Consider the following 27,970-nt stretch of genomic DNA (forward strand, 5'->3'; position numbering starts at 1 on the left):
CTGCAGCTGCTGTCAACATTGGCTGCTGTAGTATAGGATCTGCAGCTGCTGTCAACATTGGCTGCTGTCAATGTTGGTTGGCTGGCTGCTGCATTTTGTACTTCCATTTACACATGTTGCATTTGTTTGCTATCAACATTGGCTGCTGTCAATGTTGGTGGCTGCTGCACTTAATGCATTCACACATGCATTAATTGTTTGTAGGATGCCTATATAAAGCTAGGCATGTTGTTCCATCTCATCATCAAAAATAAAGATCAAGAGGAATGATATTCTTCCTCTCATATTTCAATAAAATGCCTGGACAATAGGAAGGGACTCTTCTCTGTGAGATGGACCAGAGGAGTTTCAAGCGGATAGATTTATGAATTCTTGTATGGATTTCACAGGACAAAAGTTCCAGATGATCCCATTTGGAGCTGGCAGGAGAGGTTGCCAAGGAATCCTATTTTCCATGATCACTACTGAGCTTGCGCTACCAAATCTTGTGCACAAGTTTGAGTGGGATTGCCCTAGTGGAGCCAGAGCTGAGGATATGAACATGACAGAACGCAATGGTCTTGTCATCCACAGAGATGTTCCTCTTCTAGCTATGGCAGCGCCAAGGTCTTCTTCAATGTACTATCTCTTCTTTAATGTTTTTATGTCACTCTAGTCTCAGCAATTTCAGAGCAGCAAGGCTAAAAGTAAAAGGCAATAAGATCATGTAACTCTTGTATGTTTTATGAAACTTTTATATTCATCATATAATTAGTTTAAAGACTAGATTTGAATAAATGAAACAGGGCACACTAAACAATAAGAAAACTGATATACATATGTCTATATATGAATTTGTCTAGGATGAAACATAAATGCAAATCTGTTATTATCCACCACTGGTTTTGCTCGATTCAAATGTAATGGAAAAGAAAGAGTGAAGCGACATTGTCAAGCATAGTCCATGTCCATACCTGGGTGGAGGCAGGCAAGCTCTGAAGTCTGAACAAATGGCCGGTTAATTATTCCAAAGAGGCAAAGAGCAGGAGCAGGAGCAGGAGCCGAGCCGGTGGTCAACTCCATTGTCAAGGGCTTTCAGTTTATCCCATTTAGTGAGGGAGAAGGGGGTGCCCTAGTTTCAACTGTTAAAAGGGCAAAGCCCACGATTAAAGGGCAAAGCCCAAAAGTGAAAAAGAATTTGACGACATAAATGTGTAAAACGATTAATATTGCCATTCTACTTTTTTGTTTTTGGCAAAGTTTGCCATTCTACTTTGAAACAGTAGGTCACAAATGTGTTGAAGTAAAACGATGCTGGTAGGTAAAAAAGACACTTCCCCTAAACATCAGGTAACAAAATGTAGCCCTAAATAAATAGACTTGTCCGCATTGATTGAGGATTACCTTGATTTTATTTTAGATGTCCTCATCCCCGTAATCTATCACGAGATATAGGTCCTATGTTCCCCTCATTGTATTCATCAATATTATTAAATATCCTAGGAGACCCAATACTCCTACCTGACATGACAGGAGTCTATGCCCGTCTTCACAAAAAAAAAAATTGTAGTTTGACATTAATTTAACATGAGAGGTGATGATAAATTATTGCAGTAGTCTTTTATTTTTCGATTATTAGCTAGAACCTTTGATATTAAGAAAAGCATTTTGTTTCCACTGAGGAGGCTATATATGCTCGAGCAAAAATAGAATGATAAGAGGCCATAAATGATACTCAAATTATTCGAAAAGTTCATTCAGATATTTCAATGCCTTGTATTTCAAACAATTATTTGTTTTTCCCTTTTTGTTTGTTTCTTCTAAAGTTACCAAGTTGAGTAACTCTTGAGGCTCTCCTAGCAAGCTAATTCTTGATTGATATATTTCTGAAGTGATCAATTTACCCTTTACCAATATAACAAATTCCTTGTCTGAAAAGCTGCTCCTTAGTTTTCCTATAATTACCAGGTACCTCTCATAGCTCTTTAAAGGTCAAACATTTGAGGTTATAATGTACCTTAGGAGCAGCATGATTTGATAATTTCGTTCAAATGACTTTACTACTACCACATTTGCTCCAACTCTGGCTAGAGCTACACACAAGCTTACCCTTGAACATCTTCCTTTTTTCCTCTGATCTTCTATCTTCTTTACATTTACCTCACATTCAGTACTAAATCAAATGGAAAATCTCACTTACCACCATCCCCACCAAAGCTACCGATAATTGGGAACCTTCACCAGTTAGGCACCCTACCACACCACGCTCTTCGAGCTTTTTCCTACAAATATGGCCCTCTGCTGCTAATGCAACTAAGCTATCCTCCCACTCTTTGGTTTCATCTGCAGATTTTGCCAAAGAAATCATGAGAACCCATGACATTGTATTTGCCACCCGGCCAAAAAACCACAACAGAAGACATTTTGTATTATGGATGAATGGACATTTGGTTTGCACCTTACGGTGATTACTGAGGCAGGTTAGGAAAATATCTGTTGTTGAACTTTTGAGCCATTGGATAGTTCTCGCATTTCAGTTTGTGAGGGAAGAAGAAGTTGCAATAATATATATATTGATCGGTAAGATATAAGAAAAGCAAGGTTGCCGCGGGCTGGGGCCTATGTAAATCTAAGTGAGATGTTGTCGAAGCGTCCAACAACATTGTTTCTATATGTGTTATTAATTGGAAAGAAATTCGAGGAGAAAAATGGTAAGAGCAAGTTTGGTGAAGTGGCAAGAACAGTGATGGAACAACTTGAAGCTATCTGTGCGGGGGACTATTTTCGCTGTATGGGATGGATCGACCTCCTCAACGGATTGATTATCCGTCTTAAAGCTACGTATAGAGCATTGGATTGTATATATATATGTGTGGAGTCAAGTGATTGAAGAACATAGTGATAAGAACGTGAAAATGGAAAGTCCTCATCATCACCAGTCTTTCAAGAAAGACGCGGTGGATATATATTCTCCCCAGCTACAAAAGGATGGCATGGATGGTTTTGAGCTCACAAAAGATAACCTCAAATGAGTCAAATCAATCCCAGCGGTGATTGCCTGTCAATCGGATAGCCTCAAATCAATCACTCTATTATGTCAATCCGGATCATATATTTTAACAAAAAGACTAAATTACAAATTTGGTAACTGTAGTATATCCCCATTTGATATTAGCTTCTTAGAGCATCTCCGGTGGTAATGTTAAAATGCTTGTGTCAAATTCAAATCTGAATGCTGATGTGTACAATGTCATTTTTGACAAATTTTAACTCCAATAGATATGTTAAATTTAAATATTATTTTATTATTTTTTAGAATATTTTATATAAGAAAAATCAAGATAACTTTTTCTCTTTCTCCATCCTCATCCCCAGATCGGGATTCTTTTATACTTTCTTCCTCCATCTTCCTTCCGTTCTCTTTCATCATCCCATCATCTTCCTCTATCTTCTTCTCCTTCTGGTTCTCTTCTTTGTCTCCTCCTTTTTCTGCTCCTGTCTAAATCTCTATCTTGCCCTTTCTATCCATATATGCACAACCATGAACTTATACTTATTGAGAATTTGAGATTGATTGCTTTTTTCCTGCTAGGATGTGAATGATGAATCTGGGTAATCTACGATAGTTGTTCTAATTGGTGATTGTATTGGATCTGATTGTATTTGCTTGGGTTTAAGCAATTGGGTCAAAGAACTAGGTTTAAGCATCTTCAAAGAGAGAGAGACGAGAAAGAAGGGAGAAGGAGAAACAAACATGAAGAGATCTTGTACATATTCCCTTCTTGTTTCAGTATGAACTCTTTGATAGAATTAGAGTTTCTTAATAGATGAAGAACCCATCTATCTATACAACTGCTTTCAATAAGATAAATTCAACTGGAGAGTTTGAAAGTGTATGTGGAACCAAAATGAAGTAAGAGAACATGATCAACAATATTCTCAAACATTTTCGTCGTCGTTGTACCATCTATCTTCTTTGGTATGGTTCTGGGTATGCAGAGAGAGAGAGACGAGAAAGAAGGGAGAAGGAGAGAGAGAATGAATAAAAAAAGAAAAGACAGACGAGTTTGGGTCTGTCAATTTTGATAGTAAGAATTGGAATGTCAAATCCACGTTGGATTTGACATATCTGTTGGAGTGAATTCATCTTTCATTTGTAACCGTTGGGTATTCCATGTGGCAAATGACCACTTCATTAGAGATGGTCTTATATAAATGTACGTGTTGTTTGGCTTCAGCGGCGGCATCTTTCATCTTTCAGCTTGGGAGCATTAGTTTTGGGTTTTTCTTTTCCTAGTCTTTTGGCCAGTCTTCTTGCTAGAAGAACTTTGTCTGCCTTGTTTTGGGGGCGTTTGTTGTACTTGGACCTTTGTTTTTCTATAATACAACCACACATGTTGAACCTAGAAAAGCCTCTCAACAGTGCTGAAGTACTGGATTTTGTGAGGACATAAGACTCGCAACAGATAATTTTCAAAGATTTTAAGAAAGTTAATGCTAAATTTTGTTTCTTTAAGTATTTTAAAAAAGATAATGTCATGGTGGCAGATCTACCATCCATACATGCATGAAAACAGAAACATAAGATGCGCTACCTGAAAACAATCACAATTTCACAGTAAATTAACATGCATATATTTAAAGAAGAAACGAAAAAAAAAATTTCACTTCTTCTTAAAAACTATATGAATGAGATATATTCACTTCACAAGGTACTGCAGGTTTTATCATCTGAAATAATCAAGGTATTCCTATCCTAGCCTCTTGAAGAGGCTAGGTCATTCTAATGTCCTTGTAGCTGAGCTATGGCATTCAGAGCAGGTCTTCAAGCAGTTGTTCATGGCATGTCAAACATCAAAGTTGAAGGTGATTCAAAGATATCTTGATCGACTGAATTAATAACAAGATCACAATTCCTTGGAAAATTTATCTGCTAGTTTTTTATATCAAAATGTTGGCATCATACTTCTTGGACATTGAATTCAAGCACGTTTGGCATAAGGTGAACTTTTTTGCTAATGCTCTTGCTGATTTGGGTCACAACACTGACATAGCTAGTTGGAATCATGACCTCCCTCTTTATGTCCTACAAGCCTTTAATTTTGATTTTCATGGAATAGATTATTTTAGGGGTTATTCGTGGTAACTTTCTTTCCTTATTGAAAAAAAACACCACAAAACCACCCCCGTTCATGTTGAACAATGTCATCAAAACCCATTTGGAAATCCAAAAGAGTGGCAACTGGTAAGAGATGCCATACTATACACCAAGCAAGCTTACAACTCCATGTAACATCATATTCTAGTTGTGATTTTGCGGCGACTAAAAAGAGAGAAGATCTGAGTTTCCAAATCTACTTCTTCCACTATCTCTTTCAAAAATCTCTTCGTTCTCATTATGTCCAGGACTCTTAGTGCAGCCTTGACCCCTTTATTTGAATAAGTGTAAGAGACCAAGAGATGTGCATGCATAGTTACTATGCTACATATATACAAAGGGCACGAGGAGACTTTGACTTGAGAATACGCGATTGGTGCAACCGTGCAAATATGACCAACTTTTATATGGTTTCCACCTACTTTGGGTGAAATTTCCTTTGACATTGATCATAATTGTCTTTATGCGCCAGAAATTCTTGAGGAAAATGGAAATGAGAAACTTCGTTTGAAATGCTATATAAGTATATATGTTTTGGTGGGTAAAAGTGATTTCATGATCTGGTGGTCAATGATAGCAAAACGTTGCATCAATACTCTACAAGAAGACAATTTGTGCCAAAGTTCGCCCCAACCTCTCTTATTCTTTCTCTCTCTTTTCCCCTTCAATCTTTCTATCCTTTATGTGGCCATAGTTATTCCTCTTACAAGAGAATGGTTTATGTTGTCTAAACTTTTCCTTCAAAGTGAGTGGTGTCAATACCGGTGGGCAGTGGTGATGACACGAGGTGGGTGGTGCTATGATGGTGATTTGGAGAAGGCAGGGGTGTAGAGTCCACAATTTTGAAGAGAGAAAAAGAGAGGAATAAAAATGAAAATGATGGATGGTGATCCAATTAAGTTACGAAACTCTGGTTATGTTTGGAACTTTGGATGAGTTCATTCTTTTTCTTCTTTCATATCTTAAACAATAGACATTAATATCGTATAGTTTTATGATTTACAATAACATTAGTCGTAAATTTTACCGTTTGTAATATTTTACTGAGGACTTGAAAAATAGTTTCTACAATAATAAGAAATAATACAACAAGAACAGTATCACGCACATAACAACTAACTAGTCACACATGCAAGATATGTGTGCAGTTTTTCTAATTTTTTTTTATATCATTTTAATTTACTATAATATTCGTCATACATTAAAAGTTATATGAAACTAACATATACTCTAACAATATTTGTGTCTTATCTATACTATTAATTTTTTTTTTGAAAGGATCTATATTATTATTAAGAGAAGAGAATTTGTCAGCCAAAACAGAAATTTTTTACCAAAGTATCCCTCAAATATTAAAAACATTTGAACTGAAATATTTGAGAAAAACAAAATGGTCAATTCACAAATAAAAGAAAAACAAAAGAAATTTAACAAAAAAAAATAAAAAATCAAAAACAAAATATGTGCAGCAATTTTCTCCACATTTTGTGGAATAACTTTCCACATAATTATCCACACCATAGAGTGTGTTTGGAGTCTAGTTACATCTATTTGAGTTGATAAAGTAGGTTCTCTTGTACTAAAAAATACAAAAAACTACTTAGATACTTGCAACTTCTCTTAGCACCCTTTCTTATGAATGTATGATAGATAACCATCCAACTTCCCCGACCATTTTCGGGCGGAATCGCATTCTCTTGTTAACTTTCCTCCGCCGTCCAAACACAGCCCTGTCGACCCAAAAAACACGAATCATCCATGTTGATCAGGTGGGCCCGTCACTTTCCAAAAGGGTGCGCTTTTGGGATTTTCCTAGTAAATTGGCGCGTAGTTATTTCGTATGGTTGGTCTGGTTTTGGTTTTCTCCCATATAAGCCTTCCATTTCCATTTCCATTTCCATTTCCATTTCCATTTCCTTCCATGTATAAACCTCTGCTCTCTGTTTCTGCTTCCACCACTCAACTTCTTCTAGGCACCCCTGTCTAATGGAGTCTTCTGCAACCACCATGGCTTTGAGAGCCACCTCTTCTTCTTCTTCTTCCTCTTCCTCTTCATCCTCCTCCTCCTTCTTCTCCATTCCCCCAACCCAAAAGCCCCAGTCTTTGCCTTTCAAGCTCCAACCTTTTCGCTTTAAGAGGCACCAATCCCTAAAATGCATCCAATCCCCACCGTCCGATCCCAACCCCAAAAACCCTACCTTCTCCTGCTCCGCCGCCACCCTCTCCCCCTCTCCCACCGCCGACCTCGCTCCCTCCAAGCTCCACCGCCTCGTCTCCGAGTTCCAGTCCCTCACGCAGCCGATCGACCGTGTCAAGCGGCTGCTGCACTACGCCAGCCTCCTCCCGCCGCTCCCCGATTCGGGTCGGGCCGACTCCAACCGGGTCATGGGCTGCACGGCCCAGGTCTGGCTGGAGGCCAAGATGGACCAGGGCGGCAAGATGAGGTTCGCGGCGGACAGCGATTCCGAGATCACTAGAGGGTTCTGCTCGTGTTTGGTGTCCGTTCTCGACGGGGCTGCGCCGGAGGAGGTCTTGGCCGTCAAGACCGACGACCTGGCGGCGCTCAACGTTGTTGGGTTGCCCGGTGCGCAGAGGTCTAGGGTTAATACGTGGCATAATGTGTTGGTCAGTATGCACAAAAAGACTAAAGCTTTAATGGCTGAGCTACAGGGGAAGCCGCCGTTCGAGCGCTTCCCGTCTCTGGTCATCACCGCCGATGGGATTCAGGCCAAGGGTAGCTACGCCGAAGCCCAGGTTAGCATAATAGCATTTGTTAATTGCTTAATCATTTATTTGTCTTAGTTTGATTCCGGAAGTCTGAGTTGAATTCTTAGTTGGATCCTATTTTCTTTGCAGGCAAGGTATTTGTTTCCGGATGAGGCTAAGGTTGAGGAACTTGTTAATGTGTTGAAAGAGAAGAAGATTGGGGTGGTTGCTCATTTTTACATGGATCCTGAGGTTCAGGGTATTTTGACTGCAGCAAAGAAGCATTGGCCTCACATTCACATTTCGGATTCGTTGGTCATGGCAGATTCGGCTGTGAAGATGGCGAAAGATGGATGCGAGTTTATTACAGTTTTGGGTGTTGATTTTATGTCTGAAAATGTCAGGGCGATCCTTGATCAGGCCGGCTTTCAAAAGGTAGCTGCTAGCTTCTGTGTTTATGTAGAAGCCATTACTAAATGCAAAGTAGTGTAACTGTTGAATGAAGGTGAATCGATTCATGAACTTATTTGTTCCGACATTTGTTTGTTGCAGGTCGGTGTTTTCAGGATGTCAAATGAACGAATTGGTTGTTCTTTGGCAGATGCTGCATCTTCCCCTTCTTATTTGAGTTATCTCGAGAATGCTTCAAGGTCACCTCAGTCATTGCATGTAGTCTACATTAATACATCACTGGAAACAAAAGCTTATGCACATGAGCTTGTGCCAACAATTACCTGTACTTCTTCAAATGTTGTCCAAACCATTCTGCAGGTTGGTTATCCAAAATCTCGATCATATGTCAATTCTGTAATATGTCTTATAATGAGAACAAAAAATCTTCATTTTCGATTGTTGCTGTTTTCTTCTCATTAATTTCAAGTCACTTCTCTTCTGCAGGCTTTTTCTCAAGTGCCAGATTTAAACGTATGGTACGGTCCTGACTCTTACATGGGTGCAAATATTAGAGTATTGCTTGAGCAGATGACAAAGATGACGGATGAAGAAATTGCTGAGATACATCCAGCACACAATAGAGACTCAATCAGATCTCTGCTACCTCGCCTACATCATTATCAGGTGTGAATATGCATGTTTTTAAGAAGTTATATATTGTTGGATACTTGAGTCCCCTGCCTCTGCATATTGACTTGGTGCAAGACTTTATCTGATTATTCTCTAATACATTGTCAGATATGGCAGTGCAAGTTTTCTTCCTTAGTTTATCTTGCACTTTTATTACATGGTCCTCTTGCCTTTAAGTTAATGTACTGACGATTTGACTTTCTTGTACTAGGATGGGACATGCATAGTGCATCATTTGTTTGGAAATGAAGTTGTGAACAGGATAAATGAAATGTATTGTGATGCATTTCTAACTGCTCATTTCGAGGTCCCTGGAGAAATGTTTGCTCTGGCAATGGAAGCAAAGAGGAGAGGAATGGGAGTTGTGGGGTCTACCCAAAACATTCTAGATTTCATAAAACAGAGGGTTCAAGAGGCTTTAGACAGAAATGTCAATGACCACCTTCAGTTCATATTAGGAACAGAATCTGGAATGGTGACTTCAATTGTTGCACTAGTTCGCAGTTTGTTAGGTTCTGCAAAGTCAGGGGGAGCAAAGATCAATGTTGAAATTGTATTTCCAGTTTCATCAGACTCAATGACAAGCACATCATCCAATTCTTCTTCAGGCCTTAACCCTATTAAGGTGGGTGATGTCATACTACCTGTTATACCTGGAGTGGCTAGTGGGGAGGGGTGTTCAATTCATGGTGGGTGTGCATCCTGTCCGTACATGAAGGTTAGCATTTCCTTTCCAGAAGTTTTATTCTTTTTATAGGTTCATGAAGGCCAACACATTCTTGAACTATTCTAGGATGCAAAAGCTAGAAAAATATTCTAGCATGTATGCTATTTGATTATGGCATCTGTCGATTAATTCTCAGATCAACACCTGCAGTAGCATAATATAGGGACGTGGTTCTACAGTGTTTATCTTTCTTGAGATGCATCCTTGGTATGTAGAATGACATGACCAAGAAAAACTATTTGAAAATAATGGAAAATTACTGTTAACTTATTATGAGTAGGGTGTTCTCAAGAAAACATTCTGTTTTGTTTAACCCTCAAAGCTTTACAGGGTGGTAAATGCCTGATTGCTTTGGGTTTATGCAACTGTTAGCAAGTTCTATTGAAAGGTTGAATAGTGCTTGAGTTGTTCTAACATAATGTTTTAATATGTTCTGCCAGATGAATTCTCTCAGCTCCCTCCTGAAGGTTTGCTACCACCTACCTGATGAGACTGACAGCGCCATTTCTGCATATGAAGCTGCACGATTCAAGTTGCAAACTCCCAATGGAAGATCAGTTGCGGATGTTGGGTGTGAACCAATTCTGCACATGAGGCACTTCCAGGTTAGTCTTCCCTGACAGTAATCATCTTACTTGCTTTCTAGGGAACATTTATAGTTCTTCGATTTACCTCTTTCTCAATCTCTTCTTTTGCAGGCCTCTAAAAAACTTCCAGAGAAGCTTGTTTTCCAGATCTGTAATCCGTTCGGTAATGGATAGTCGTTGTCAATAAGCTGAGTGAAGCAGATTCTGACTCTGAGGATGGCTTCCTTCAAGCAAAGTTTCATTGCCAGAAATGTTGTTGTTCCTCTTATTCCATTCTTATTCATGGGAGCTTGTTAGTTTATCCAGTTCCTTTTGCTCACAACATAGTTAATTGTCTCGCTTCCGAACTTGGATAGGGAAGAAACTACAAACTAGATGGTCATAGTTCGGTGCTTACATCTACATAGGAATTGAAGTTATAATAACAGTGATATTTACATTTAAACTACAGAGCTGTCTGTCAGAACAGTGAAATTCTTCAGTCATTCACATAGAGATTTCCCCTCCTTTAGGGTTAAATGCTACACAAGCTACAAGCCAAATGTCATTCTCCTTGACAACCCAATTCAATAGTGTTTACTGGTTATACATACGCCTTCAAGAATATTTGAGTGTTGATAATATCTCATTGATATTAGCTCACAGGTATTGATATTTACAGATATTTTCAATCAAGATATTTCCAATCAAGATCTTTAATAATTTTGCAATTTGAATCCATCTGCGTGTATGCTCACTTGATCAATAATTAAATAAAGAAACTATCCTCAACCACTCTTAGATGTATATCTAGTGGTGGAAAGAATTTTTTTAAAATTGGGTTTGTTTTGTTTTCAACCCTTGAATTTACATCCAAATGTAGTTTAACATAATTTGATTAGTTAGTTATTCACCGATCAGGTGAACATCATTATAGATTTAGCAATAGAGCGTTGGGCCATGGCGGTTCGCCTTGTTATGAACCAGGCCCATAATCAAGTATTAAAGCGCTGCGGTGAATGTCCGACAGGACCAATGACTAACCACCTCCCCAACCATTAGTTGGTTATCACCCCAGATTCTCAGATCAAATGGTCTTTGTTAATTACAAAAAAAATACAGAGGCTCAGACTACGCCACGTCGCATCCGAAACGGCAGTTTGGGCGTGCTGGTCCTCTTTGCCGTGAACGGCCCAACCAACAATTATTGTTTGGGCTTGTCAATATAAATACTTTAATCAGAAGTTCAGAACTTTGTCTTTCTTTAATCCGAGAAAATTAGAATACACGTTATATGGTGCCCTGAGACTCTCCGACGACGATAATCAAATCTGCTTCCTGGTTTGTTTCTCAAACAATCGGAGAAGAAAGAAAGAAAAGCCCACTTTTTTGATTCTGCAAACCGCAACACTCGCACCTGGTACATCTCTCTCTCTCTCTCTCTCTCTCTCTCTCTCTCTGTCTTCTATTATCATCTGTTTTTCTTTTCAATATTTTGTTTCTCAAAAGCCCATTGCTTCTCAGTTCCGTTGAATTCTGATGAGGCTGGGCAATGTATATAAAACTCATGATCACTGGAGTACCCAATTGCAATTTACTTGTGTTTCATCCACTTGCTCATAGTCGAGAATTGAGAATTGAGGGTTGTAGTTATTGAGGGAATTAGATTGTTAAAGAGTTTGTGTTTTTTATACTATGGTATGCAATTCTGCTCTGAACTATTAGTGAGGGTTTGCTCATATGCTTGATTTTGCAAATATAATATCTTGGTTTCTTATTATTTATTGGGATGCTGGTAATGATTCTGGATTGTTCTGTTCATATTCGTATTCCGATGTTCTTAGCTGCAACTTTTAAGATCATATTTGTTTCGTAGAGAGGTCGTGATTTGGACGTTCAAACTTGAAAAAAATGATGGGTGATACTGAATTTTTTCATTTGTTGGCAGGTTAGTAGTTTTAGCCTTTAGGTTAATCTAGAATTTTGTTTGCATGGACTTGAAAGTTGAAATAAGTTGCAAATTTGAAGCGATGATGGTTGATTCCAAATTTGGTTGTTAGTTGGTAGGATATTGTTTGCCTCAAAAAAAAAAAACAAAACAAAAAAACATGTAGTTTGATTTAGAATGTTGATTGCACGTCTGAAGTATCAGTACTATAATGAACTTTAACAATTTTGATCATGCTGTCTCATAGGGTTCTGCTGCAAACTACACAATGGGCTCAGCAAATGGCTTGGCCAGTGCACATGGGAAGCAACCTCTATTTTCTTTTGGGGTAATCTCCGATGTCCAGTATGCTGATATTCCTGATGGCCGATCTTTCCTTGGTGTTCCACGATATTATCGCCATAGCATTTTTGTATTGAAAAGAGCAGTTCAAAAATGGAATGATCAGAAGAAGCATGAATTTGTGATCAACTTTGGGGATATTGTTGATGGTTTTTGCCCAAAGGATCAGTCACTCAATGCTGTAATGAATGTTGTCGAGGAATTTGAGAATTTCAATGGCCCCGTCTATCATATGATTGGTAATCACTGCCTCTACAATCTTCCCCGCAAGCAATTACTACCACTATTAAAGATTCCGAGTATCAATGGTCGTGCCTACTATGACTTTTCACCGAGCCCAGAATTCAGATTTGTTGTTCTGGATGCCTATGATATCAGTGCCATTGGTTGGCCTCAAGATCATCCAAGTGCAATTGAGGCTTTGAGGTTTCTACAGGAGAAGAATCCAAATGCAGACAAGAACAGCCCGGCTGGACTGGAAGGCCTTGAGAGAAGGTTCCTTATGTTCAATGGAGCAGTTGGAAAACAACAATTGGAATGGTTAGACAGCATTCTTCAGGAAGCAACAGAGTTGAAACAAAAAGTAGTGGTTGGTTGCCATCTGCCCTTAGATCCTGGGGCGTCATCCAAAGAAGCACTTTTGTGGAATTACGACAAAGTCATGGGTGTTATTCACAGATACAATTGCGTGAAGGTTTGCCTTGCTGGGCATGACCACAAAGGTGGTCACTCAATTGATTCCCGTGGAGTACATCACAGAGTTCTTGAAGCTGCCCTTGAGTGCCCACCTGGGACAGATGCCTACGGATATATAGATGTTTATGATGATAAGCTATTGCTTACTGGTACTGACCGGATGGCAAGCACTGACATGCAATTCAACCTCAATCAGACTTTCGAGAAAAACAGCATCAAAGGTTGTGATTAATTCTTCCGAGTCTGGTGCAGACTGTATGTAATGTTATTTTGACATCTGCGATTATGTACAAAGTTATGCACAAGCCTCAAAAGCCTCCGTCCCCTGCACATATTTGGGATTGTAGAAAAGCTATTCATGTTTCTGTAGTCCCATTGGAACGCCTCACAGAGAATTCTATGCCGGTCTGTTTTCTTGACACCACTGTACACAAGCATTTGTGATTGAACATCTTCGTCCTGATAGTTGTCAAAATAAAATTTTCCCATGAGCCTTGGAATGCAACTTTCTGAGCTGTGTATGCTTTTTTGGTGTTAATACTGATCAGTGAAACAAAATTTTACAATTTCTGTATGTTTGGTTGTTTGCTAATCTGAGTAGGTGACTTTAAGCAATCATCAAACTGAAAAAGCAATTGCAGCATGTTAACCAACCTTGATGTGGAAGCCTTTGCTAACAATTCTAGTTATTCATTTCCTTTATTTGAACATGTAAGAATGATAAAAATGCTTTGTGATATCGCCAATTAGCCACTTCTATACTTTACTCGGATTCTTAGGAAGTGAGATTGACAAAGATTGTGAACACCACTACTATACTCAGATTATTAGGAAGTATAATCTTGAACACCTTGCTTATTGTGAACATCCAAGCATTTAAAGAGCTGACCACTTCTGTTCGACCAAAAAAGATGGCCACTACTATACCATTCTGACTTTCTTAGATTGTTAACAAGTTAATTAAAATGCAGTAATGAGCCGACCTATACATATTTCAATATATTTAGCTTTCAATAATTTAGACTTTATAACCAAATCAATAGGCAATTGTTGGACATGGAGATCCCTAAATCTTTATAAACAGTCCCAATTTTTCAATGTAGGATTCATATTCTCAGCCGTCTGCGATTTTGGCTCCTTAGTAGAGCAAAGACCCATCATGGTAAAAGCCTTGTAATGTTGTTATATTTGCACAGCTGACCTTTATCTCTGGATCTCATACAGACAGAGAAAATGCATGATGAATGTACGCTAGCCTAACAAAAATTTGGGAACCAGAAAATCGGTGACCTTAGGCGACCGCCTATTAGACCAAGCACATGGCCAGCTGGTAATAATCATTACATATGCACAATTTTCACAGGCATCTTAGTGTTGCAATATTTATATCAGTATCTGATAGAAAGAAAATATCCATATCAAACACACAGGCAATATCCATATCAATATCTGATAGAAAAAAAATCAGGCAGAGCTGGCTTTTCCTTTATTCTGATTTCTTATCTTCTAAGCAACAAAGAAGAACAAAACGAAGACACTGAACCAAATCGACACCATCTTAGGCCTCTTGTGGCTTCCGCTAACCACAAATATATTGTAGTCCTTGTTCGGTCCGGTGCTTTGACCATAAGCCACCAGAACACCAGCAGAGTCGTTCACGTAGGCGCGTACGAAGTACGAGGCGTGAGGCACGTGGCGATCCAAAGTCGACTCGTAGTACTGCCACTTGATAGAGGCGTTGTAAGGTCCAGTATAGAACTCTATCTGGCATGTCTTGTCCTTGTCGAGGTCGTCCTCCGTCTTCCTCCCCGGCTTGCCCACTTGACTTACCGGCGCGTAGCAAAGCTTGATGTTGACCGTCTTATAGGCCGCGTCGGTACCAACTGGGAAATTCGTATTGTTCAGAGACCATACGACGCCGAGTTTATCTTCTCCGGCTATTATGTTTCCAACAAAATTTAACAACACTCCGGGTGTATTAACTAGAAAAACAGAGAAAAAAAATAAGTATAATAATAATAAAACTGTAAATTTCATGGATCATATTGAAAATTTAAAGAAACGTGATTGAAAGATTAGGATTTATTTTGGACAACAAAGCGCTGGAAATTTTTTTTATGGAAATTAGTTACATGCATACGTACGTACCCTGGTCTGGTTTGTGAGGCGAAGCAGAGACATTAAGAGTTTTGGGCAGAGAAGATAATAGAATGCCTCCATAAGCGGTTTCTGTTAAGCATGAAAGAAGAACGAGAAGAGAGGCCAAGAGCATCAGACCATGTAATGCCATCTGATAGTTTATGCAAGTTTCTGACTAATCCTTTTCAGTTGTATACTCATATTTATGTCACCCCGATGCAAAGTGCTTCTATTAATACAAATATTGGACGTATGGATGAACCAAGTTAGGCATTCTCAATGGGCGTTATCAAAAATAAAAAATACTCGTATTAGGGTCAAATATCTTTGTTTTTGATTTTCATTTTTCAATCCCTGGAAAAGTCTATCTTGGGTAAAGCGTAGCGTGTCATACTTTGCAGTTTGCACAGTTGCTTGGGGGGAATTTTCTTCAAGCTGACCTTTGACTGAAATCTTACACAACATAATTATACCCATCTCAAATAGCAACACCATCCATATCAATATAGACATATACAGAAACCCTTCAAAAAAAGAAAAAGAAAAAAAAAAGACATATATAGAAAGCGCAGGAAAGCATGGCTGAATCTTACATGCTTTCCACGGATAAATTTTTCACCAAGATTTTTTCCTCATCATGTTATGCACAATTAAACTGTTAGGATCACAATTAGTGAGATGGGTTATGTATTGGGCTTGTATGGTTTATATCTATTTGGGCCTGATAATTGTGTGGGGTATTGGGTCGGGTTATCATGCATACGGATCTTTAGGGATTGTTAACTATTCCGTTATATAAAGTCATAGCCGCATTGTAAGAAAGCTATCAATGAACAATCACAGTTGTTACGATCCCCGGGATCGAAACCGTGGAATGACATCGCAAGGAAAGGAATTAAAGGAAAGCTATAGAAAATAAGAAGATAAAAGATGATTGTTCATTGATAGCTTTCTTACAATGCGGCTATGACTTTATATAACGGAATAGTTAACAATCCCTAAAGATCCGTATGCATGATTGATAGGAGCATTTTAATGTGATATTTTAATAGTTAATTCCTCACATTTTGCTTAGTTAATTCCTTAACGAATCGATTTTTAACTCAATTTCTATTTTCTTAGGTACATTGGAGTAAATGATGGTGAAATGAGCATATGTCCACACTTACCTACAAATGGTGGAGATAAAATTGAAGTAAATGAGTAGGAAATCCATCATCATCATCACCCAAAAATATTCCATCTTTTAGGGTGTAATCATCATGTTTTCTCCATCATTTCTCACACTAATCCACCATCATCATCACCCAAAAACATTCCATGTTTTAGGGTGTAATCATCATGTTTTCTCCATCATTTCTCACACTAATCCACCATCATCATCACCCAAAAACATTCCATGTTTTAGGGTGTAATCATCATGTTTTCTCCATCATTACTCACACTAACATACTCCACTTTCATTATTTTTCTTCCACTCATCATTTCACTCTTCTTTTTCTTCCCTATATAAACACCTTCTCCTCTCATTCCAAAACATATTCCTTCATCCATTTCATCTCCTTGTCTCACCATTTCCTCTCCATTTCCCTTAGTTTTCATTTTCCCATAAATTCCTTCATCCATTTCATCTCCTTGTCTCACCATTTCCTCTCCATTTTCCTTAGTCACCAATTCCTTCATCCATCTCATCTTCTTTGTCTCTCCATTTCCTTTCCATTTTTCTCTCCATTCTCTAGTTCTTAGTTTTGCATTTTCAAGCAAGGAGAGGAGGAAGAAGAAGGAGCCGTGAAGATCATATTCTCCATCATCCACCTTGAAGGCTTGCTTCCAAGATTCAAGATCCAACCATCTAGCTCTCCATCTCCATCTCCACTCACGGTGTAATTCGTTCCTTTTCCTTGTAACCTTTTTGGTTTCCTTGTTTAATTTCGTATGAACTTGTTTCTAGTTAACAATAATGTTTAGGGCAAAGTTTAAGCCCAATTTCTATGTTTAAATAAAGTTTTCGAATTCTATAATTGTGATTCTAAGTTGCTTATGTGAGTTTGTTCGATTAAATTTGCTTTACAGAAAACTTTTATATGTTTATCTTATTTGGGTCGACACTTATAGGATTTGCATGTAATTGGTGCTAGGTTTAAGAACATGAAATCGACTTTTCGTTTTGTGTAACTTGAATCAAAAGTAGTAAAGGTTCTGGACAAGAATCGAATTTAATTGAAGAGGATTGCAATTAGGTGGACTTTTCCATAACTAAGTTGTACACTTGAGTTGATAGCCTTTCTCTATGTCTAATGCGTTGAACATGTCATGATTGACTAGCTTTCTAGGGCTTGATTGCATGTTTGATAGAATTAATCTAGGTGCTTTCGCTTAGGTTAATTAGCATTGAAAAGTAAAATATGGGAAATCATTTGCTTTCGAATATTTCACATGATCAACTCTTTTCACATGACTTGGAAGAACAATGTAGGGTTAATTCGAATTCAATGATAAACTTGGGTTTAATCTTTGTTCCTTATGTTTCATTCTTGTACATGTGTTTTTATATTTTCTTTATCTTAATTTTCAATTCTATAAATCCTAAACCCCCCTTATTTTTGTTCACTTGTATATATTTTTTCTTTATTTTATTTTTGTAAATAATACTTTATTATTTTAATTCTTTATTTGTTTATACAATTGTATATATTTTTATTCTTTATTTTATTTTTGTAAATAATACTTTTCTTTATTTGTTTCACAATTACAAGTGTACCCTCAATCCCCGGAATAGAACGATCCCTACTTGCTTATACTACTAACGACATTTCAGGGTTAAATTATGCGCGAGCGACACCAATTTTTGGCGCCGTTGCCGGGGATTGAAAAATTACTTGCTAAATTGTGTCATTTATTGTATATATTTGTTGTTTAAAAATTGTTTAAAACTTAGTTTAAATTAACTAGGATGTTATTTATATTATTGAACACGAATTTTAATTGTAGGTTGTAAATTGAGAGGAATAGGTGAAGTCTCTTTTGTTAATATTGGCCTAAACCCCTTACTGGTCCTAGCTCAGGTCCCTTAAGGTTGAGGGCGGCCTTTATTAACACAAGTTGAACTGTCTTCACACTTATAAACTTTTGCATCTTAGTAAGTATAGCCTATGTGGAATGGTGTCTAGGAAGGGGACAACGTTCATGACGGGTTTTTGAATCCAAAAGTGCTTGCAAATGGGCATAAACCACAATGTGGGAGTAGCTCATGCCAAAATGGATTTTTCCTCTCGTGTTCGTCCTCCCCCACCTGGCCATTTCAGTAAGGTTGCCCAAACGATTTGAAAGGGAGTTTGTGTCTAGGCGACTATACTTGGGCCGCACGTTCACTTGATTTACCGCTTGGAATTTGATTCGATATCAATAATGTTTATAACAAAAGAAATACTTGTGAATACTCTATACGTGTAAATTATTTTGTTGTCTCACACTTTAAACTTGTAAAAATACTTTTCACGTTTTATACTCACTTGAGTACTTAACTTGTGTCTTATGTACAATATACTTGTTAATTATACTTGTAGTTTGTAATTAATAGTTATACTTGTTTTTATTTTGTATTTCTTTGTTAATTATAGTTACTAACTTTATTTAATGTAGGTACCGTCTGGCTGCAAGACGTAAAATACAAGCGCTACTTGGGAGGCAACCCAATTCAGAATATAATCAGATTTGCTTTCTCTTTCCCTATTTCTTTTTATTTTTCATTTTTTCTCTATTGTTTTTATTTTAGGATTTGTTTTCGTAAATGTCTTCTATCTATGCTTACTTATTTCATTGCATGCTTTTAATTGATTACATTGAAGATAATGCAATATTTAAGTGTGGGGGAAGATATTTATATTTTTGTCTTTCATTTTGAGTTATATATTTATATTTGTCTTTTATTTTTGAGTCCTTTATATTTACAAAAAAAAAAATTAATAAAAAAAAAAACTGCATTCATTCAGTCTTATTAAATTCAGCTATTTACAAAAAAAAAAAAAAAAAAAAAAAAAATCCATACACTATACTAAGCCATGTCTGCATCTCCGTAGGAGTTGAGGCTGAGCTCAAGGGAAATGCGAGAGTCACCGCCATAGCCGCTACCTCCCTCGGAAGTAGTCTTCATGTTGCCAAAGATGTCCTCACCATGCATGGGGAACAGTGGAAGGGTTTCAATCTCCTGGTGATATTCTCCTCGTTGTTCCATGATCGATCCATCAACACCATATCCGACACGTGACCCAAAGTTTAGATCAATGGACCTACCATCATCAGTAGAACTAGTGGATCCAAAATTGAGATCGAGAGAGCCACCAACCCGAACGTTCTGAAATTCCTTCAACTTCTGCCTCTCACGAGCCTTGAGGTTCTGGAACCAAAAGAAGACGTTCTTGTCCTCGATCTGCCCATACTGTTTCAGATGAAGGCAGATCTCTTGAATCTGCTCTGGAGTTGGGTACTTAAAACCCTTATCATAGTAAAGGCCCTTGAGGATTCTTAGTTGAGGCGGTGTGGGAGCCCACCGGTTACTACTCCCGGCTGCTTGGATGCTTCCTCCCTCCTCGGTTGGTTGCTGGGCTTGTAATTCCATTTGTTGCTGGGTTTGTAACTCCATTAGTTGCAGAGTTCGTGGTTCCATGTTGATGAAGAAAAGATTTGAGTTTCGAAAGAAAGGCTGAAGCGTTGAGAGAGAAAGGCTGGAACTCGGAAGAATTTTCTTTTGGAGTGAACAGTCGCTCAGAATGCACCTATTTATAGAATGAGTGAGCAGATCTCCACCGTTGGATCGACGATCTCTGAGATTAAATCTACGCGTTGGATTAAAGTCACCCGAAAACACGGAAAAGCTGTTGGCTCGTGAAGGACACGTGGGGGAACCAAACTGATCTCGAGGAGCTGTGACAGATAAGCTACAGCCGAAAGCAGGTTTAATTGCCGTGAATCAAGGAAAAGAAAGGACGCGTGGGGGAATCAAACGAATCTCGAGGATCCGTGACAGACAAGCTATAGCCGAAAGCATGCCATAAATCCAGGAAAAGAAAGGAATATTTACACGTGGGGGAGTTTCTTGGGCCGTGAACTATCATAACTCTTCTCCTTCCCGGAGAAGCTTTGTTAAAACCGTGTGCCTTTTCAAATTCCTTCTACTTCCTCATGGCTCGAACCAAGGTTACCCCTCGCAGGGGCGTCAATCAACGCCGTGTTCTCTCTTTGGAGGAAGAAGGTCGTCAAGCGGCCACTAGAGCTGGGCTTACTCGTCCATGGGACCATCGTCCTATCCGTGAGCGTACCCGCAGTCCCCCTCCTCTGCCTCGTCGCTCTCCCAGACTGCATCCCGGAGAGTCTTCTTCCTCACCAACTCCTCGTGCTCCTCGGCCTATGGCCACCCTGGAAAGCTTGTCGGATTCGATTGATGATTTGCGTTCCTCTCTCCGCGATGGTATTATGGTGACAGATTGGAGAGTCAATTGCATGATCGATTACATCTCTGAGATGAACTGCTCTTTGATCCGCTGTCACACTGCAATAAACAAGCTTGCTCAGGAAGTCAATAACTTGCAAAGTTATCCTCCTGGGTTTCCTCGCAAGGACATTACTGCATCACAACATGAGGACCCGCCTCCGAAGGCTGAAACCAGCAAGAGGGCTGCCACTCGCCCGCAGACCGCTCCTCCAAAGGAGTAAATGGAGGTACAAGTCTAGGCTGAGAGACTTTAAACATTAAGCGCTGCATGGGAGGCAACCCATTTCAACCGTATCTGTGGAGGAGACTTCAAACGCAGATTTGCTTTCTTGAACTCTTCCTTCTATTTTATTTTCATGAATTTTAAGTTGTTTTAAGTTTCGTTGTGTTAACTTTCTCTTCTATGCTTGATTTATGCTTTGCATGATTTATATTTGTTTATACATTGAGGACAATGCATGAATTAAGTATGGGGGAAGGATTATTGCTTTATTGTGTTTTTAGTAGTTAGTATATAAAAAAAAAATGAAAAATAGTTGATGTTGGATTGTGTTTTTAATTGATGTTGTGATACACCAAGGTATATTGGATTAAACATAGTCTTGAAAAAGGGTAGCTGTTTCAGTCCCATTGCACATCGAGACTCTCTGTTCCCGTACCTAAGTGTTGAAATTAAATTAAATTGTAAAAAAAAAAAAAAAAAAAATTGTTGGTTTTAGAGTGTTTTTGTTTGTGTGTTTGAGTCTTAGGATGCTCCTAACGTCTAGGATGAACATGTCTCCGAATTCATGGCTGAAGGTTTTCACAATCAAAATAGGACTTAATTGAATTCTGTGGTTAATCGACATTGTGATGCTTGTATGAAGATTTGAGATAGGATTGTAACTTGGTTCATTAAGCATGCTAGGATTAAGTCTGATTCATTTGACCCAAGTGAGTTTTTGTGCTAAAATACTTTCTTTTCGAGTGCTTATTGATAATTCTAGAATTTCGTGGCTGTATTTGCAAAACCTCATCTTTCTTTGAAAATCCAATGATCATGTGCCATAGATTTTAATGGACTAGAGAGTACTAGAACTCGGCTGTTGTGACTGTCAAAACTTGTATGCCATAATATGCACTGATCCTGGATAGGATAGAAGGCATTAGGGTAACCACCAAAGCCAAACAAGCATGTGTCCCCAATTGTGCCCCTCGTGGGACTCCTTAGAATAAACCCCTTTGAGCCTACGTTGAAAACCTTTGTTTCATCACCCTCACTACCCTACCATGAGCTTAGTACAGGATATCTCTACCCTTGTCTTAAGGACTTAGTAGAGCATGACATAGTATGTAGGGGTGACGATGAAAGACAAGTATGGGGTGGGAAAAATCCAAGAAAAAAAAAATTTTGCCTTGAAAAAAAAAAGAAAGAAAGAAAGAAAGAAAAGCGGCAAAAGAGAAGAAAAATTGAAAAGAAAACTCTTGGGAAAATGTTGAAGTGTGGTTTTGGACTTGCAAATTTGTAGAAGGCTCAAAGTTGAAAATTATGCCTTTGTCCATTCCCATGTTGGTTAGAGTGAAGGTTTGGCCCAAAACAATGATATTTGGTCTACAAAAATGATGACATAAGGCGGTCCTTATATGCTCTGCTAGGTCCTTAGGATTTTTTTTGTATCCTTAATCTTCATTTCGAAAACCCTAGCTTAGCCCCATTACAACCTATTTTAAGTGCTGATTTGATCCTTGAGATGGGCAGTCTTTGGTTAGTGGAGTCAGTTACGCAGTCGAGCTTATGGTTTAGGTCCATTTGTGCACTTAGTCATTTCATGAGGTCTTTAAAAATTCTTCACAAAATGTGTTTATTGATGAAATATGCAAGCTGTTTGTTGCCTTACAATTTGTTCTCTTGCATATACTTGAGTGTGAAGGTTTTAAGCATAGCCATTTCTGAGAGAAAAATCGAGAGTATGCCCTGTAAGTTTGGATTGGACTTGTTCGAAACATGCTATCATTCACTGTATAACTTAAGTTCTCCATATCTTGCTTAGTCATATGAATGTCACAGGTTTATTAACCATGGAATTATCTTTGTGATTTTGATTAAGTGTTTAACGTGAAAGCCATGAGTTTGGAGTCTCTGAGACAACAGTTAGGAGCAATAGAGTCATTTTCTTGCTTTTTGTCAAGTCTTTGTTCTGTTTTGGATTTTTTTTTGTTTTGTTTTGCTAAGGGACTAGCAAAAGCTAAGTGTGGGGGAATTTGATAGGAGCATTTTAATGTGATATTTTAATAGTTAATTCCTCACATTTTGCTTAGTTAATTCCTTAACGAATCGATTTTTAACTCAATTTCTATTTTCTTAGGTACATTGGAGTAAATGATGGTGAAATGAGCATATGTCCACACTTACCTACAAATGGTGGAGATAAAATTGAAGTAAATGAGTAGGAAATCCATCATCATCATCACCCAAAAATATTCCATCTTTTAGGGTGTAATCATCATGTTTTCTCCATCATTTCTCACACTAATCCACCATCATCATCACCCAAAAACATTCCATGTTTTAGGGTGTAATCATCATGTTTTCTCCATCATTTCTCACACTAATCCACCATCATCATCACCCAAAAACATTCCATGTTTTAGGGTGTAATCATCATGTTTTCTCCATCATTACTCACACTAACATACTCCACTTTCATTATTTTTCTTCCACTCATCATTTCACTCTTCTTTTTCTTCCCTATATAAACACCTTCTCCTCTCATTCCAAAACATATTCCTTCATCCATTTCATCTCCTTGTCTCACCATTTCCTCTCCATTTCCCTTAGTTTTCATTTTCCCATAAATTCCTTCATCCATTTCATCTCCTTGTCTCACCATTTCCTCTCCATTTTCCTTAGTCACCAATTCCTTCATCCATCTCATCTTCTTTGTCTCTCCATTTCCTTTCCATTTTTCTCTCCATTCTCTAGTTCTTAGTTTTGCATTTTCAAGCAAGGAGAGGAGGAAGAAGAAGGAGCCGTGAAGATCATATCCTCCATCATCCACCTTGAAGGCTTGCTTCCAAGATTCAAGATCCAACCATCTAGCTCTCCATCTCCATCTCCACTCACGGTGTAATTCGTTCCTTTTCCTTGTAACCTTTTTGGTTTCCTTGTTTAATTTCGTATGAACTTGTTTCTAGTTAACAATAATGTTTAGGGCAAAGTTTAAGCCCAATTTCTATGTTTAAATAAAGTTTTCGAATTCTATAATTGTGATTCTAAGTTGCTTATGTGAGTTTGTTCGATTAAATTTGCTTTACAGAAAACTTTTATATGTTTATCTTATTTGGGTCGACACTTATAGGATTTGCATGTAATTGGTGCTAGGTTTAAGAACATGAAATCGACTTTTCGTTTTGTGTAACTTGAATCAAAAGTAGTAAAGGTTCTGGACAAGAATCGAATTTAATTGAAGAGGATTGCAATTAGGTGGACTTTTCCATAACTAAGTTGTACACTTGAGTTGATAGCCTTTCTCTATGTCTAATGCGTTGAACATGTCATGATTGACTAGCTTTCTAGGGCTTGATTGCATGTTTGATAGAATTAATCTAGGTGCTTTCGCTTAGGTTAATTAGCATTGAAAAGTAAAATATGGGAAATCATTTGCTTTCGAATATTTCACATGATCAACTCTTTTCACATGACTTGGAAGAACAATGTAGGGTTAATTCGAATTCAATGATAAACTTGGGTTTAATCTTTGTTCCTTATGTTTCATTCTTGTACATGTGTTTTTATATTTTCTTTATCTTAATTTTCAATTCTATAAATCCTAAACCCCCCTTATTTTTGTTCACTTGTATATATTTTTTCTTTATTTTATTTTTGTAAATAATACTTTATTATTTTAATTCTTTATTTGTTTATACAATTGTATATATTTTTATTCTTTATTTTATTTTTGTAAATAATACTTTTCTTTATTTGTTTCACAATTACAAGTGTACCCTCAATCCCCGGAATAGAACGATCCCTACTTGCTTATACTACTAACGACATTTCAGGGTTAAATTATGCGCTTGCCTTGAGCGCATCAATGATAACCCGACCCAATACCCCACACAATTATCAGGCCCAAATAGATATAAACCATACAAGCCCAATACATAACCCATCTCACTAATTGTGATCCTAACATAAACATGCATCATCAACAAAATCGAACTGACAAGTTGCAAATCGGAATAAACATTAAAATTACACGATGAAAGCTAGCTTGCCTAACAAAAATTGAAACGCTCAAGATCGGTGGCCTTAGGGGACGCCTATTTAGACAAACAACAGGTGGTCTCTAATGTTCCACAAGGATAGTTCTTCTCTAGAGATACAAGATTTTTCCTCATCAAGTTATGCGCAATTTTAAAAGAAAATCAAACTAAATAATTGTAAACCTTTAAAAAAAATTTAAGTAACAAATTTTACAAGTGTTATAATATCGTAGAAATTTAACTCACGGCAGATCGATCAATGGTTAACAATCATATTTAACATTACATAAGCCTCATAAAAATGAGGCGAATTGCTCAAAACAAAAGATAAACAATCAGGCAAAGCTACTGTTTGAACCCAAAATTAACATTTTTTCCCGACATGGGGGACTCGAAGAGATCCGGGCCAATATCTGTGGCCCAAGCTATATATTTCCTACAAGTCTGGAATATATTATTTAGAGGCTAAATAAGGCCTACTTGGAGGCCAAACAATTTTGAAGCAAATCTGGATATTCCTTGATTTACTATTAATTATCAAATCTTTGATAATTAATGATGACTTATTTGCTTGATTACCAACATTCCACAGCCATGCGAATCTTCATGTATTCCCATACAATTAATATATTCGCGAGGGGACGTAGCCTATGCGAATGGTTTATACAATTGCTTATGCATGGGTCAATTAAGCAAGAAATCAAGGGGTCACACATAGCCGTAATGGACGTGGAGCAGGTTGAGGAAGAATCAAGCATCATCGATGGCAGTAAACAAAGGGGTTTATATATATCATGTATGTATGGTGGTTCATGCATGGTGAGACAGTTAAGAAATAGCAAGGTGGCCCATCAACTGTTCGCTGCCAATAAGATGCAAGGAGTCATGGTCCTATACAATCAAGTTTGCTCGCGAACGTCAATAAGAAGATATATATATACAAGCTAATTGTATGCTGCGGGCTACAGAGTCCTCGCGACGATATATTTGCAATTAAGATACGTGCATACCCTACCGCATCCAAGAAGATTACGTCCAGGACTTCAAGAGGCAATTAATCCTTGCCTACATTCTAGCCACATACAGAGGATAATTATTACTTGTTGCTTACGGTAATTATCAAAACTATTTAGAGTTTTGATTTGATTCAAGGCCAATAACTGTGGCCTCAAATATAGTATTTCATTCCTACTTAGAGAGAGAATCTGCAGTAGCCTATATATAGAGGCTAAAGCGATATACGAGGACACAACTTTTCAATCAACTAATCACACAGATTATCAAAGCCTCTTCGGAGCAAACCTAACTGCAACCCAGTTGCAAACCAGCAAAGCAAGGGTGACGCCCTCGCAATCCAGCGAAGCTAAAGATACGCTTTAGCAAACCCGTGCTTTCTCCAAACTTTCCAATGATTGCTATGCTTAACCTACAACGTTAAGTATCGATTCGGTGAACGCAAGAGATCACAACCAAACCCCTTATCCGTAAGGCAAGAAGTCCTTTTCCGGAAGGCAAAAAAAAGAACCTTGTGACGAGGTTGGTGCTCTCCTCGTCCACAGCGTTTGAGAAGAAGTCAGGTCAAGGGATTCTCCGACGACTGCATCCCACGGTGTTGTCACGCCTGCGCACACACTCAAAAGAGACTGTTTGCAACCAGACTGATTTTGGAGCCAAACAGCTACTTACAGGATTGACTAATTTCTCTCTTCTTCTTTTTCTGATCGGAGACTTTTCCCCTTCTATACAACAAAGAACGCAACCAAGAACAAAACGGAGAAAGCACCGAAGCAAATATCGATCGTCTTGCGGCTTCCGCTGCTTGCCTCGACCTCAAGTATGTTGTAGTCTTTTTTCGGTCCCGTGCTTTGACCATAAGCCACCAGAACGCCGGCGGAGTCGTTCACGTAGGCGCGTACGAAGTATGATGCGATCGGCACGTGGCGGTCCAAAGTCGACTCGTAGTACTGCAACTTGCTAGAGGCGTTGTAAGGTCCAGTATAGAACTCTATCTAGCATGTCTTCTCCTCTTCGAGGTCGTCCTCCGTCTTCCTCCCCGGCTTGCCCACTTGACTTACCGGCGCGTAGCACAGCTTCAGGTTGACCGTCTTATACGCCGCGTCTGTCCCAACTGGGAAACTCCGATTGTTCAGAGACCATACAGCGCCGAGTTTATCTTCTCCGGCTATTATCAGAAAATTTAAATACCATGTCGTTCCGGGTGTTGGTGTAAATTCTCCAGCAAAAGAAAAACAGGAAAAACTGTTAATTCCATGGATCAAGTTGAAAAGTTAAAGAAACCTGATTGACAGATTAGGATATTTTGGAAAATAAAGCTGGAAAATTTGCATGGAAAATATTTACATGTATACGTACGTACCCTGGCCTGGTTTCTGAGCCGCAACAAAGACATCAAGAGTGTTGGGCAGAGAGGATAGTAGAATGCCTCCGTAAGCGGTTTCTGCCAGGAAAAGGAGAAGAAGAGAAGCCAACAGAATCCGACCGAGTGATGCCATTTGATAATTTTAGCAAGTTTTTGATTAATCCTTTCAGTCGTATGCTATATATTTATAGTAGGGGCGGAGCTAGCATAGTAGGAGGAGCCACAGCACCCCACGTTTGAGCAAAAAATTATTTTATACAGCTGGTATTAAATAAGTTTATATCCTGTATAATTTTTTCAAATTTGCCTTGTTCTTTTGCTTGATAGTTATCTTGTTAACATGAAATGATGCAAAAAAATGCTTTTACTAAGACCACCTTCTGTACTAGTCCGAGATTCTTCAGAAGTGAGAGTTAGGTGTTTGCTTCAGAATGAGATTACTTATTTTGCAACTTCATAGAATGTTTCTGAATCCATTTTAAGAGAAGACCGAATGTAACTAACTCTTAA

The 27,970-nt window shown here is 38.2% G+C and overlaps 4 protein-coding genes across 5 annotated transcripts; 2 read left to right on the forward strand and 2 right to left on the reverse strand.

The window, feature by feature from the left end:
• Positions 1–7,020: 7,020 nt before the first annotated feature.
• Positions 7,021–10,830, forward strand: LOC112175287 (quinolinate synthase, chloroplastic). Its single transcript, XM_024312961.2, has 7 exons — positions 7,021–7,891; positions 7,994–8,278; positions 8,396–8,614; positions 8,741–8,920; positions 9,138–9,644; positions 10,094–10,258; positions 10,352–10,830. Exons 1-7 carry the CDS (start codon positions 7,124–7,126, stop codon positions 10,412–10,414), a joined length of 2,187 nt encoding a protein of 728 aa, XP_024168729.1. The 5' UTR covers positions 7,021–7,123; the 3' UTR covers positions 10,415–10,830.
• A 323-nt stretch (positions 10,831–11,153) lies between these two features.
• Positions 11,154–13,779, forward strand: LOC112175288 (manganese-dependent ADP-ribose/CDP-alcohol diphosphatase). 2 transcript variants are annotated; one of them, XM_024312963.2, is made up of 3 exons: positions 11,154–11,639; positions 12,096–12,167; positions 12,415–13,779. In XM_024312963.2, exon 3 carries the CDS (start codon positions 12,436–12,438, stop codon positions 13,435–13,437), a length of 1,002 nt encoding a protein of 333 aa, XP_024168731.1. In that variant the 5' UTR covers positions 11,154–11,639; positions 12,096–12,167; positions 12,415–12,435; the 3' UTR covers positions 13,438–13,779. The 2 variants fall into 2 exon arrangements, with proteins under 2 accessions (XP_024168731.1, XP_024168730.1); XM_024312962.2 differs by lacking the exon at positions 12,096–12,167 and having other exon boundaries at positions 11,164–11,639.
• A 794-nt stretch (positions 13,780–14,573) lies between these two features.
• LOC112175289 (high-affinity nitrate transporter-activating protein 2.1) lies at positions 14,574–15,590 on the reverse strand. The gene is made up of 2 exons (XM_024312965.2): positions 15,354–15,590; positions 14,574–15,187 (listed from the first exon to the last, which is right to left on the reverse strand). Exons 1-2 carry the CDS (start codon positions 15,493–15,495, stop codon positions 14,712–14,714), a joined length of 618 nt encoding a protein of 205 aa, XP_024168733.1. The 5' UTR covers positions 15,496–15,590; the 3' UTR covers positions 14,574–14,711.
• An 11,229-nt stretch (positions 15,591–26,819) lies between these two features.
• Positions 26,820–27,593, reverse strand: LOC112180808 (high-affinity nitrate transporter 3.2-like). Its single transcript, XM_040511321.1, has 3 exons — positions 27,458–27,593; positions 27,156–27,262; positions 26,820–27,044 (listed from the first exon to the last, which is right to left on the reverse strand). The coding sequence occupies exons 1-3, from the start codon at positions 27,591–27,593 to the stop codon at positions 26,820–26,822; spliced, it is 468 nt and encodes a 155-aa protein (XP_040367255.1).
• Positions 27,594–27,970: the final 377 nt, after the last annotated feature.

The sequence above is a fragment of the Rosa chinensis genome, chromosome 7 (genome assembly GCF_002994745.2).
Source record: "Rosa chinensis cultivar Old Blush chromosome 7, RchiOBHm-V2, whole genome shotgun sequence".
NCBI classification, from domain to species: Eukaryota; Viridiplantae; Streptophyta; class Magnoliopsida; order Rosales; family Rosaceae; genus Rosa; species Rosa chinensis.